Below are 13,549 nucleotides of genomic sequence, written 5' to 3'. Positions count from 1 at the left end.
TCCTGGGTCGATCCTGAAGCGTCTATCAATGAAAATGGAAAGGCAGAGCAGGTCTCACTTTGATCCTTCCTCTGGTAGCCTTTTATGCCTTCCTGTCTATCCGAACTACTCCCTTCCCATTAATTAGTGACCCACTCCACCTAAAATATTCATTTCCACTCTCGTTAAATAAAAAATAAACATTGAAAGTCTTCTCCACACCACTTCTCCTCGGAACTCTACACATTCTCACATTCACCACTCAGATCTAAGGTTCTTTCCTAATAGCCTCTTCAAAGAAATCTACAGAGCAAAATGGCAGGGAATTTGATAACCTCTCTGCTCTCTCTAGCCACCAATATGCTCCCCTCAATTAGAGCCTCTGTGCAGGCTCCTTCTTCCTCTTCCTCAAATTCTAATAACTCCGAAAGGGGGCATGCTCGAGCTTTTGAGGAGGATCTGGAGAGGCTGATGCGAACTCTGGAGCGGATCAAGACCACACTGTACGATGCTGAGGAGAGGGAGATCAGAGACCGTTCTGTAAAGCTATGGCTCAAGGAGCTGAAGAAGGTCGCTTATGATGCCGAGGATGTGCTCAGCGAGTACCGGTATGAGGTCACCCGTATCCAACTAGAGGCAAGAAAGGCTTCTGAAGTCTCAGGTTCTCACAAGAAGAAGAAAATGGAGGTTAGTACCTCGTGCATATAGATATTAAAAATTATCTTACTTGTGCAAATGTTATTTTTCTTCTAAAAGTTAATAGAGGATGCTTGAATTTTTTATTTATTTTTTAGCTAGATTGGTATTCACCGGAATGTATGGTCACTTGTTATATTATCAGCTTTTCCAATCTAACATCAGAGTGATCACATAATATAATACAGTTCCAATCTAATTATCATTTTTAAGTTAACAAATAATGAAATTTGGCATTCTTTATAATATATACATTTCTTTCTGGACAGTACATTGAGTACATTGTTCAAATTCCGGATGACATGGTTGATCGGCTTAACAAAATAAGAAGTCGATTTGATGAAATTACGAAGGATCGTGAGGCTCTCCAATTAAGGGAGAGTGATGGGGCGAGGCGTCCGAACAATAAACTTTTACAACCCCCAACGGGTCACATGGTAGATGAGGCAAGCATTTTTGGGAGAGATGCTGAAATAGAGGAGGTAATCAATTTGTTACTATCTGAAAAAGAAAAGCCCTTTTCGGTCATTTCGATTATTGGAAAAGGTGGTCTCGGAAAAACCACCATTGCCCAACTGGTCTACAAAGATGAGAGGGTAACCCGGTGCTTTGATTTACGTGGGTGGGTATGTGTCTCTGAAGAATTTGATGTTGGGAGACTCACTAAAGCAACCATTGAATCAGTCCCCAAAATCAATTACAATTTGAGTGAGTTTTCATTACAAGGGAAGCTTGCAGAAACTGTGAAGGGAAAAAGAATACTCCTTGTTTTAGATGACCTGTGGAACGAGAATCAAAGTCTTTGGGAGTTGTTCCTGGTTCCTTTTAAAGAAGCAAAGGTTGTTAGTATTCTTGTTACAACAAGAAATAAAAAGGTTGCAAAGGTCATGCAAACAACGACCTATTTTAGTCCTACTAACTTGCCTGAAGATTCATGCTGGCAGTTGTTTCAGCATTATGCATTTAGTGGTACAAAATACACTGGGCAAACACTCTTCTTGAAGAGAAAAATGGGAAGGGAGATATTGAGAAAGTGCGACGGGTTGCCATTGGCTGTGAAGTTGATTGCAAGTCTCCTTAGGCATGAAACAAATGAAGAGGATTGGAGAGAGATTTTAGAAAGTGATATTTGGGAATTAAATTCATCGAATGATATATTCCCACCACTTCAGATCAGCTATGATCATTTACCTCCCCACCTTAAGCCGTGTTTTTTGTTTTTCTCTATGTACCCAAAAGATTACATATTACAAAAGATGGATTTGATAGAATTATGGATCTCTCATGGCTACATTGAGTCCAAGGGCAAAAGAAGAATCACAGAAATTGGTGTTGAATATTATGAGGAGTTAAAACAGAGGTCCTTTGTTGATCAATATTATGAGGAGTCCAAGTTGCACGATATAATACATGATCTTGCTCGACTTAATTCTGAGAATGAACATTATTCGGTAGAGATCAATCAACCACTTGATATTCAAAAGGAAAACGTTCCGCAAGAAGCATGTCATTTATATGTAGGTGGTTTCTCTGGATATGTAAATCAAGTTCTCCAACAAAATCTGGTGGGTTTAAGAACTCTTTCTATCAAAATGAGAAAATGCAACGGAGATTTAGAGCACGAGTATTGTATAAACAATACCGAGGCAATGGACCTAAATTCAAGGTTGTCAGAATGTTATGAAGAATGTTTCATAGATTTTCAAATATGTAACCTCACAAAATTTGAAGCACTCAGGGTATTGGAATTGAAAGGGTTTAATTTGACAAGAATTCTTGATTCCATTTCCGAGTTGAAACATCTAGTTCATCTTGATATTAAGTGTCGATATCTTAAAACATTGCCATTATCTATTGGCCTCCTTTACAATCTACAGACTTTAATTCTCGATTGCTATTCCCTTGAATATCTACCTGAAAGTATTGGTTCACTTATTAACTTGCGGAGATTAATTATGGAAGACGGTCGTTTTTTGGATTATCTCCCGCATGGGCTTGTTAATTTTCCAGCAATAAAGACAATGCAAGCATTGTTGACAGTTACAAATGTAGCTTGGTTAAACGATATGACGGACCTTGAAGGAAATCTCACTATTTGTGGAGTGAGTAATTTAAAAGATGCCCAGCGTGCTAACATGAGAAATAAGTGCAAACTTGAAGCTTTTAATATAAACTGTGATCCTGATTTCATCGGTTGGTGTCTTGACCCTGCGAAATCAAACCTGGAAATAATCCTCGGACCAGAAATAAATGCTGATTTTTCTTGGTTAGAATCCCTCCAGCCACATCCTAACCTCAAAAAACTTGCAGTAGGATGTTATTCTTCTGCCACAGTGCCGAGATGGATGTGTGATCCATGTTCCTTGCAATCAATTAAAAAAATCTTGTTAGATGAATGTGACAAGATTCAATCTCTTCCATTCAACAGTCTTCACACTCTCAAGCACCTCATCATTCGTGATTGTCATGGTTTCCGAGTTCTACAGCTAGAGCAGCTGTCCTCCCAGCTTGAGAAATTGAAGATTTCTGGTTGTCGCTGCCTTGAGTTGATTACTGGACTGGGGAATCTGGATATGTTGGCTACACTCAAAATTTACGAGTGTAAAGTCCTGAAATCAATAACAATGGATGGACTACAGTTGGTGGAATCTACTGAGCCAATTGGTGATTCCTCTCATGGAAAGCCACATATCGGCCGACAGAGCATTTCAACACTTACAAGGTTGGAAATCGAAGATTGTAAATTGCTTTGTGTTCTGCCAGATGGATTGATTCCATCAATTGAGACTGCCCTGACAGAGCCATTCATCACTTATGTCTGTGTTCTTCGCTGCGGTTGCACTGACATTAAAATTGGGGATCTACATAGCTACCATAAAGCAAATCAGGTTCATAAATTTTACTATTATTATAATTATTATTATTTTAATATTTAGATTTTAGACCACTGAACTTTTTTGCTTTTATGTAACCATAAGCCTTGGTAGGATTTGTTGACTAATCAAGTTGCAAAATTACCAGTTTCCACAAATAAACATTTCATATTTATATTACTTGTTTGTTGCTGCTACAAAATTAATTAAGCTCTTGTCCAACTTTTTTTGCAGCGTTCTATTCGATGATGTCTTCCTTTGGCCCACAAGGAACATTTAGGAGTCCCCTCAAAGACCCTCCATAGAAATAAATTTACTATTTGATTTATTACATGTTTTGTAATACATAGAAATAATTTCCTTTTCTCATGGGGATTCATTTTCATTGATTTTTTTTTCTATACTTATTTTTTTGGGGTTAATTTTCTATTTACACTTAAAGACTTCTTCAGTTTCTTATTTACCTCTACACTCTTTAGTCTTTATAATATTTAGTATATCCCTCAACTATCTTTACATTTTTCTATTACCCATATAGCTAAAAAACCATAGTTAAACCTTGTCATAATTTTTATTTTCCTATTATACCCTTCTCTTTTATTTCATCTTTTTTATATTGGCAAGCTTAAAAATGCTCACTGAATCATGTTGGCGGTCAGCTTCAGGATTTGAGAAGGTAAAGTTCATGATGAATTATCTTGGTTAGTGTCGGTGTCGTGTGCTTGCATTTTTCATTTTTTTACTGAGTTACATTCTTCGTGAGTAACTAGTATCTGTCAGGTGTTGGGTGTGAAGCCAAAGTGGCTTACCAGTTCCACACCATGAGAGGAATGGTTTGAGTTGTTCTACCATCTGGTAATATGGATTTTTATTTCCACCTCAAGTTTGCCACTGTTACTTGTGTAAGTGTGATGGTCCAAAATGTTCTCTGTTGAATTTCTAAGTAATAGATTTACTGACACAAGCTATAAGATGAATAAACTAATTCTCTTATTGTTTCAAAACTGGAAGTTAATTGAATAAACTAAACTATGCAAAAGGTGCTAGAAATGTACCAGTTCAACCAAGGAGTAATACACATTCATATTTCTCATAGGCATTTCATCAAACACGTACCGGAGAACTTGTGTGTGTGTGTCTCTGCATGCACGTGCACGTGATTATGCCTTCATCTTTATACATATATCATTAAAAGAACAAAAATAAAAAGTTTATTGGATGGATCTTTGATTAGATTGGTACCAATAGCTCACTTCTCAATGAATGTAAACTAAGCTCATTATCTGGTCGGCACCAGACGATGCATCAGGAAGCAATATGTAAAATGTTTTTACTTGGTCTGGAAAATTAGATGGAAACTCAAATGGGTTCTTAATTAGCTCCGAGCTTAATAATATACTCCTCCCTTCTTTTTTTACATCATTCAAAACAACAGAGAGGAGATATGCCAAGCTGTTGTGCGACACTCTACGGTTGGAACTTGGAACTTTGTACGCTTCACAGAAGTGGATGTATGATTATGGATCCGTATCAAACCCAAACGCTCGCTTTATTCTCTGATCCAAATAGACCTCTTTAATTTTTTGAAATCTGGATTTGAAAATAGCAATTACCACTTATCCAGGCAAGCAGAGTAACTACTCTGCTTTCTCATTGCCTTTGTTAACAAAAATGTATTTTTCTCACATTGCACTTGAAATCTCGTATTCCATCTGCTAATCTTTATGACGCTTATTATGTGTCCATTGCACTGGAGAGGTCGCACAACAATTCAACCTTTCTTTTCTCTTTGTTGCTGTACCATTTTTTTAGTTTGTCAAAGGATCAAGATAAAAGAGAAGGGTATAATGGGAAAATAATTTTTTTGACAAGACTTAACTATTGATTTTTATATATACGGGTAAATAGAAAAAAAAGTAAAAAGAGTCAAGGGATATATTAAATATAACAAAGAGTACAAGGGTAAATAAGAAATTGTAAAAAACAATTAAGCAAGCCAACAGTCAATTTTTGTATTACCCAATTTTTTGTCGATATCCTTATCTCTACTATTTATTTTTTCTTTAGCCAATATATATGTGTTGTGCATGGTAATTGGTAGTATTAATTAAAACGAACCTTTTGAAGGAACAAAACCTACTAAGCCGATCCTTTTGAGTGGAAAACAAATCTTTGGTCCTGTTTTTGTTATTGCACTCCGAAATTTTCGCATCTTATCTACAGCATTGTCAATCTCTTTCTTAATGACTTCTCAAGTTTGTAGTTTTGGCTATACCATTTCTACATTTTGCAGAACAACCCCTGCCACGAAAGATATTACACAATTTAGAACAAGGTTGCCTATCCTACAGTGGCAACATATATAGGCCAATCACAACAATCAAATTGGAAAAGAAAAGTAAAATAATGTAATCCTACATATGGTAAGGAGTCTCAAATATCTTTTAGACTAACAATTAGTGTTATATACTATCAATATATCTGTTGACGGCATTTGTCATCAATCATAAAATATATATATATATATATATATATATATATATATATATAGAGTATGGCTAACGCGCTTCCTCTAGCATATGGGCCGAAATGCTTCCGGTGGAAAGTTGAAATTTCAAAATCCAAAAAGTCGATCTGAACCGTTCATCTTCTTCTCCATATTAATATCTGCTTGGAGACCAAATTTTACATTTTTCTGAATTTTTTTACTATTTATTAAGCCACTTTGAAAATTGCTGATCCAACGGTGGCTTACCAAACAGTAAAAATCAGAAGCTACCATTGGATCAGCGATTTTCAAAATGGCTTAATAAATAGTAAAAAATTTCAGAAAAATGTAAAATTTGGTCTCCAAGCAGATATTAATATGGAGAAGAAGATGAACGGTTCAGATCGACTTTTTGGATTTTGAAATTTCAACTTTCCACCGGAAGCATTTCGGCCCATATGCTAGAGGAAGCGCGTTAGCCATACTCTATATATATATATATATATATATATATATATTGGTGTTATATATTGAAATAGCTGGTGCTTTACGAAATTACATTTGTTTCCATATAAAAACATTTTCAAATAAAATTATTTCATTTTTTTTTCAATAAAAACATTTGATTCTACATAAAAACCATTTTTTCCATCTTTTACGAGATTTCAATTAATATAGGCAGGACAATAGATAACCTGGCATGAGATTTTAATTATGTAGACAAAATCTAAAATTTTATCAGTTCTAAACGACTGCAAATTATTTTCGGTTTTTTTAGTTAGGAAATATATATATTTTTGTAGTATTAGGTATTTTTGGTTCCTTCTGTTAAAGCAAATTTTCTATACAATTAATCCATTACCCTGTATTAATTTTTATATTATTTAAAAGTAAAAATACTGTATTTATGTATACCTGCTATATGATCTCTTAATCCCAGTCCATCAACACGCTTTCTGAATTTACTCATTGTGATTTTGGAGCAAAGATCTTCTGTGATTTAATCTTTACAAAGAAATATGTTGCGGGTGAAATGTAGAGAGAAACCGGCTCAAAAAGTTGATCACTACATAGATCTTGTACGATACTGTCATAGGAAACTAAAAAATGAGGAGCGAGAACTAATGGAATTCATATCCTCTGAGATATCTCAAACTTTGCGTGACTTTATGGAAAATGCCAACCGTTTAACTACGTTATGCACGAATCTCAAAGCAGAGATAATACTGACCCCCTACATCACCCCCGAATAGGCACCGGACACGTCGGTCACGCAAAAGTTGAGATATCTCAGAGGATACGCACTCGAACTAATGGGTCCCATGTAGTTTCTGCACTCCTACAGCAACAGGGATCAGTTTGTGGCTGCATTTCTACAACTATTCGCGTTGAAGTTGATATTTAGTTGATTACTCATCCGCAGCATAATAATAATGCAGCTTTAGTGGCAAAATAGTTGCAATAAAGTTTTAAATGCTAAAAGGTTTGCACTTCTTCACAAAGCCCTTGAAATTACCGATTTTTTTAAAAATACCCCAAAAAATAATTATTTTATTAATAATAACCAGGTTTTGGATGAAATTTTAAAAATACCGAGGCCGCAGATTTTTTCTGCGCTCCGGAATTTTTATTCCGGGCCGCAGAAAAAATTTGCGCTCCGAAATTTTTTTTTTTTTTTTTTTGAATTTTTTATTCCGAGCGCAGATTTTTTCTGCGGCCCGGATTTTTTTTTTTTTTTTTTTTTTTTTTTTTTTTTTTTTTTTTTTTAGAGTTTGGAGAGAAAAAATCCATTATGTATATATGTATGTATATGTAAATATACAAATATATGTATATATAAATATACATATATATGTATATAATATTTATGTATATATATATAATATTTATGTTTATGTATATGTATATAATATTTATGTTTATGTATATGTATACACATATATACACATATATACATATATTATACACATATTATATTATATATACATACACATATATTATTAAAAAAAATCAGATCATGGATATTTTCTTTCTCCAAACTCTAAAAAAAAAAATTTTAAAAAAAATATACATATACATCTACATATACATATACATAAACATAAATATTATATACATATACATAAACATAAATATTATATACATATACATATACATAAACATAAATATTATATACATATACATATACATATATTATACATATATTATATACACATATACACATATACATATATATACATATACAAATACATATACATACATATACATATACATATATATACATATACAAATACATATACATACATATACATATACATATACATATACAGATACATATACAGATACATATACATATACATATACATATACATACACATACACATACATATACATAGAGTTAGGCTGGGGTGCTATGGATAGCATAGTGGCCTCTATGCTACGGCTCAATATTCGAGTTTTCAAAATCCAAATGGTCGATCCGAACCGTTCATCTTATTCTCCATATTAATATCTGCTTGGAGACCAAATTTTATAATTTTCTGAATTTTTTTACTATTTATTAAGCCACTTTGAAAATCGCTAATCCAACGGTTTTACTGTTTTGTGCAGCCACCGTTGGATCAACAATTTTGTAAAATACTTAATAAATAGTAAAAAAATTCAGAAAAATGTAAAATTTGGTCTCCAAGCAGATATTAATATGGAGAATAAGATGAACGGTTCGAATCGACCGTTTGGATTTTGAAAACTCGAATATTGAGCCGTAGCATAGAGGCCACTATGCTATCCATAGCACCCCAGCCTAACTCCATATACATACACACATGATGGATTTTTTTTTCTCCAAACTCTAAAAAAAAAATAATAATAATAAAAAATAAAAAATAAATAATAATAATAAAAAATAAAAAAATAAAAAATAAAAAATAAAAAAAAATCCGGGCCGCAGAAAAAATCTGCGCTCGGAATAAAAAATTCTAAAAAAAAAAAAAAAAAAATTTTCGGGGCGCAAATTTTTTCTGCGACCCAGAATAAAAATTCCGGAGCGCAGAAAAAATCTGCGGCCTGGGTATTTTTAAAATTCCATCCAAAACCTGGTTATTATTAATAAAATAATTATTTTTTGGGGTATTTTTAAAAAAATCGGTTGAAATTATATAACTTGTAGTATTTAAGTAGCGCATTCATTAGTATATCTATATTTTAAAGGTGTATATTTCATTAGACATGCATATACCGATTTGAGATACATTTTCTTTAGAATATGAGATATGTTTCATTCAACTATTACATGTAATTGTGTTATATTGAATAGAAAAAAATAATACATATTTTTGTGCTATGATATTCCATCATATTATAGGAAAGAACATATTTTCACAATAATTACAATTTTTTTTACATTAACTGATAAAATAGTAAAATAATCATCATTTGCTAGCCAGCAAAATTTATTCTTATTCTTTGTTTTACCTACATAATTTTGTACATAGCTATGCTTTATTATTTTTATTAGATTTGAACAAAATTTAGGGATACATAGAGTATTTGATACTAATTAAAAAAATTAGAAGTTTATTTCTTTTGTTTGTAGTTCTTCGTTTCGAAATTTTTTTATCAATTGTTTATTATGATCGTAGCATGTAGAGAATACAGATAATCTCCGGATACGGAGCGAATACAGAGCGGATTATCCGTATCCGTTTACACCCCTAGTTTCATTTGATTTCCTTAATAAATTCATATTGTGTTGCAGACGATTTCTGAATTTTTTTTTTTTGTTGATTTATTGCTAGTCTGTTGGAAATTAAATCGAAAAACTCAAAATTTCTATTTCAACCCATTTGTTTTAATCATTTGATAAATATATTTTTTTATATCTATTTATAATACTTGTGAACTTGAGGGCTCAAACGAAAATTGTTTTTTCTATTTTTCAGTTCCTTTTTTCTTTCAAGTTTCTACACATAATAGTACATCTATTAGATTTAAAAAATAAAAAAAAAAATAAGCCAAAGCCGCACTAATAAGCGATAATACCGAATTATCTTGATTGAATTTTCAAATCTTGTACGATTGAAATGAAATACGCTTAAGAATAATATTTGACACGATCCAAATAAATATTATTTCAATATTTCTCAACAACTGCTCCACATTGAGCTTGAAGGAAGATGTTGATAGATCAACAAAATATTGTATAGATGTTGATAGATCAGCAAAATATTGTATAGATGTTGATAGATCAACAAAAGTATACATTTGAAGTCGTCGGATAAGGTAGGCAAGTATACAAGTCTCCTTATTAAAGGAAGAACATAAAGAATGAATGATGCAATATGTGAATATAAAAAGCTGCCAATTATTTATCCTGGTATACGTTTTGAAAACAGGGGGTGAAAGTGAAACCGATTTTGATGCTCTGATAGAAATTGGAGTTGAACATGTGTTTTTAATTTATTTGAATATAAAAATGATTATGAATTCAGTTTTAATGATTGAAATGATTTTAAAAAAAAAAATTTCGAGACATATTAAAAAAATTTATTTTTTATTTTTACTTTATATATGTTATTGAAATTTCTAAAATTAGTGGTTAATTTGAAAAAGAAATATATAATTAGAACATAATAAAAATTAAGACAACAACAAAGGTAATAGTTATAATAGTAAAAGTTTGTTTTATCGGAGCTCCAAACCTGACTTTTGACCGGACTAAGGTTACCATAGAAATTCCTTAATCAAACTAACATTCAAAGAAGAGAACTTTCGTAAAGCTATTAATTAGTGACCTCACTCCACCTAAAATATTCATTTCCACTCTCGTTAAATAAAAAATAAACATTCAAAGCCTTCTCCACACCACTTCTCCTCAAACTCTACACATTCTCACATTGACCACTCAGATCTAAAGTTCTTTCCTAAGAGCCTCTTCAAAGAAATCTACAGAGCAAAATGGCAGGGTATTTGATAACCTCTCTGCTCTCTCTAGGCACCAATTTGCTCCCCTCAATTAGAGCCTCTGTGCAGGCTCCTTCTTTCTCTTCCTCAAATTCTAATAACTCCGAAAGGGCGTGTGCTCGAGCTGTTGAGGAGGATCTAGAGAGGCTGATGCGAACTCTGGAGCGGATCAAGGCTACACTGTACGATGCTGAGGAGAGGGAGATCAAAGAACGTTCTGTGAAGCTATGGCTCAAGGAGCTAAAGAAGGTTGCTTATGATGCTGAGGATGTGCTCGGCGAGTACCGGTATAAGGTCACCCGTGTCCAACTAGAGGCCAGAAAGGCTTTTGAAGCTTCAGGTTCTCACAAGAGGAAGAAGATGGAGGTTAGTACCTTGAGCATATATAAATATTAAAAATTATCTTGTGCAAGTGTTATTTTTCTTCTTGTGTGGTACTAAAACTTAATAGAGGATGCTTGAATTATTTATTTATTTTTTCGCTAGATTATCCACCGGAATGTATGGTCACTTGTCATATTATCAGCTTTTCCAATCTAACATCAGAGTGGTCACATAATATAATACATTTCCAATCTAATTATCATTTTTAAGTTAATAAATTATGAATTTTGTCATACATATATAATATATACATTTCTTTTTGGACAGTAGATTGTTCAAATTCCTGATGACATGGTTGATCGGCTTAACAAAATAAGAAGTCGATTTGACGAAATTGCGAAGGATCGTGAGGCTCTCCAATTAAGGGAGAGTGACGGAGTGAGACGTCTGAACAATAAAATTTTACGACCCCCAATGGGTCACATGGTGGATAAGGCCAACATTTTTGGGAGAGATGCTGAAATAGAGGAGGTTGTCGATTTCTTACTATCTGCAAAAGAAAAGCCCTTTTTGGTCATTTCAATTATTGGAAAAGGTGGTATCGGAAAAACCACCATTGCTCAACTAGTCTACAAAGATGAGAGAGTAATCCGGTGCTTTGATTTATTTGGGTGGGTATGTGTCTCTGAAGAATTTGATGTTGGGAGACTCACTAAAGCAATCATTGAATCAGTCACCGAAATCAATTACGGTTTGAGTGAGTTGAGTTCATTACAAGAGAAGCTTGCAAAAACTGTGAAGGGAAAAACAATAGTACTTGTTTTAGATGACGTGTGGAACGAGAATCAAAGTCTTTGGGACTCGTTAAGGGTTCCTTTTAAAGAAGCAAAGCTGGTCAGAATTCTTGTGACAACAAGAAATAAAAAGGTTGCAGATGTCATGCAAACAACGACCTATTTTAGGCCAACTAACATGCCTGAAGATTCATGCTGGCAGTTGTTTCAGCATTATGCATTTAGTGGCAAAAGTGACACTATGCCAGCACAATTGGTAAATATGGGAAAGGATATTATGAGGAAGTGTGGTGGGTTACCATTGGCCGTGAAGTCGATTGCAAGCCTCCTTAGGCATGAAACAGATGAAGAAAGGTGGATAGAGATTCTAGAAAATGATCTTTGGGAGTCCTATCCATCAAATGATATATTCTCAGCACTTCAGATCAGTTATGCTCATCTACCTGCCCACCTTAAGTCGTGTTTTTTATTGTGCTCAATGTACCCAAAAGATTACTTATTAGAAAAGATGCATTTGATAGAGTTATGGATCTCTCATGGCTACATTGAGTCCAACGGCAAAAGAAGAATTACAGAAATTGCTGTTGAATATTATGAGGAGTTAAAACAGAGGTCCTTTATTGATGATTTTTCAAGTGTATCTAAAGAACGTTGTAAGTTGCATGATATAATCCATGATCTTGCTCGACTTAATTCTGAGAATGAACATTATTCGGTGGATATCAATCAACCACTTGATATTCTAAAGGAAAACGTTCCGCAAGAAGCATGTCATTTATATGTAGATGGTTTCTTTGGATATGTAAATCAAGTTCTCCGACAAAATCTGATGGGTTTAAGAACTCTTTCTATCGATATGAGACGATGCTATGGAGATTTAGAGCATGAGTATTGTATAAACAATCCCGAGGCAATGGACCTAAATTCAAGGTTGTCGGAATGTTATACAGAATGTTTGAGAGATTTTCAAATATGTAACCTCACAAAATTTGAAGCACTAAGGGTATTGGAATTGAAAGGGGATTATTTGACAATAATTCCTGATTCCATTTCCGAGTTGAAACATCTAGCTCATCTTGATATTGAGTCTCCATCTCTTGAAACATTGCCATTATCAATGGGCCTCCTTTACAATCTACAAACTTTAATTCTTGAGTGCTATTCCCTTGAATATCTACCTGAAAGTATTGGTTCACTTAGTAACTTACGGAGATTAATTATTAAAACAAATAATGCAATAAATTATCTCCCGCATGGGCTTGTTAATTTTCCAGCAATAAAGACAATGAAAGCATGGGTGAAAGTTACAAATGTAGCTTGGTTAAAGGATATGACGGACCTTGAAGGAAATCTCACTATTAAAGGAGTGAGTAATTTAAAAGATACCCAGTGTGCTAACATGAGAAATAAATGCAAACTTGATGCTTTGCATA

At 33.5% G+C, this 13,549-nt stretch overlaps 2 protein-coding genes across 2 annotated transcripts; both read left to right on the top strand.

Annotated features, from left to right (window-relative positions):
- The first annotated feature begins 294 nt into the window (after positions 1-294).
- On the top strand, positions 295-4,387 carry LOC144547823 (putative disease resistance protein RGA3). Its single transcript, XM_078296510.1, has 4 exons — positions 295-666; positions 945-3,276; positions 3,439-3,563; positions 4,319-4,387. Exons 1-4 carry the CDS (start codon positions 295-297, stop codon positions 4,385-4,387), a joined length of 2,898 nt encoding a protein of 965 aa, XP_078152636.1.
- A 6,605-nt stretch (positions 4,388-10,992) lies between these two features.
- Positions 10,993-13,460, top strand: LOC144547822 (putative disease resistance protein RGA3). The gene is made up of 3 exons (XM_078296509.1): positions 10,993-11,364; positions 11,653-13,271; positions 13,391-13,460. Exons 1-3 carry the CDS (start codon positions 10,993-10,995, stop codon positions 13,458-13,460), a joined length of 2,061 nt encoding a protein of 686 aa, XP_078152635.1.
- Positions 13,461-13,549: the final 89 nt, after the last annotated feature.

Source organism: Carex rostrata, chromosome 32 (genome assembly GCF_964058835.1).
Source record: "Carex rostrata chromosome 32, lpCarRost1.2, whole genome shotgun sequence".
Taxonomy (NCBI): Eukaryota; Viridiplantae; Streptophyta; class Magnoliopsida; order Poales; family Cyperaceae; genus Carex; species Carex rostrata.
Note: the sequence above shows the minus strand (reverse complement) of the source record. Positions and strands in the feature narration are given on the sequence as shown.

Excerpts from the sequence above, each read along its gene's own strand:
- LOC144547823 (XM_078296510.1), top strand. The coding sequence starts at position 295 with ATGGCAGGGAATTTGATAACCTCTCTGCTCTCTCTAGCCACCAATATG. Across the intron at positions 3,277-3,438 it reads TACACTCAAAATTTACGAGT|ATGGATTGATTCCATCAATT; the intron begins GTAAAGTCCTGA and ends GTGTTCTGCCAG. Across the intron at positions 3,564-4,318 it reads GCTACCATAAAGCAAATCAG|TATCTGTCAGGTGTTGGGTG; the intron begins GTTCATAAATTT and ends GTGAGTAACTAG.
- LOC144547822 (XM_078296509.1), top strand. The coding sequence starts at position 10,993 with ATGGCAGGGTATTTGATAACCTCTCTGCTCTCTCTAGGCACCAATTTG. Across the intron at positions 11,365-11,652 it reads ACAAGAGGAAGAAGATGGAG|ATTGTTCAAATTCCTGATGA; the intron begins GTTAGTACCTTG and ends TTTGGACAGTAG. Across the intron at positions 13,272-13,390 it reads CTACAAACTTTAATTCTTGA|CAATAAAGACAATGAAAGCA; the intron begins GTGCTATTCCCT and ends TTAATTTTCCAG.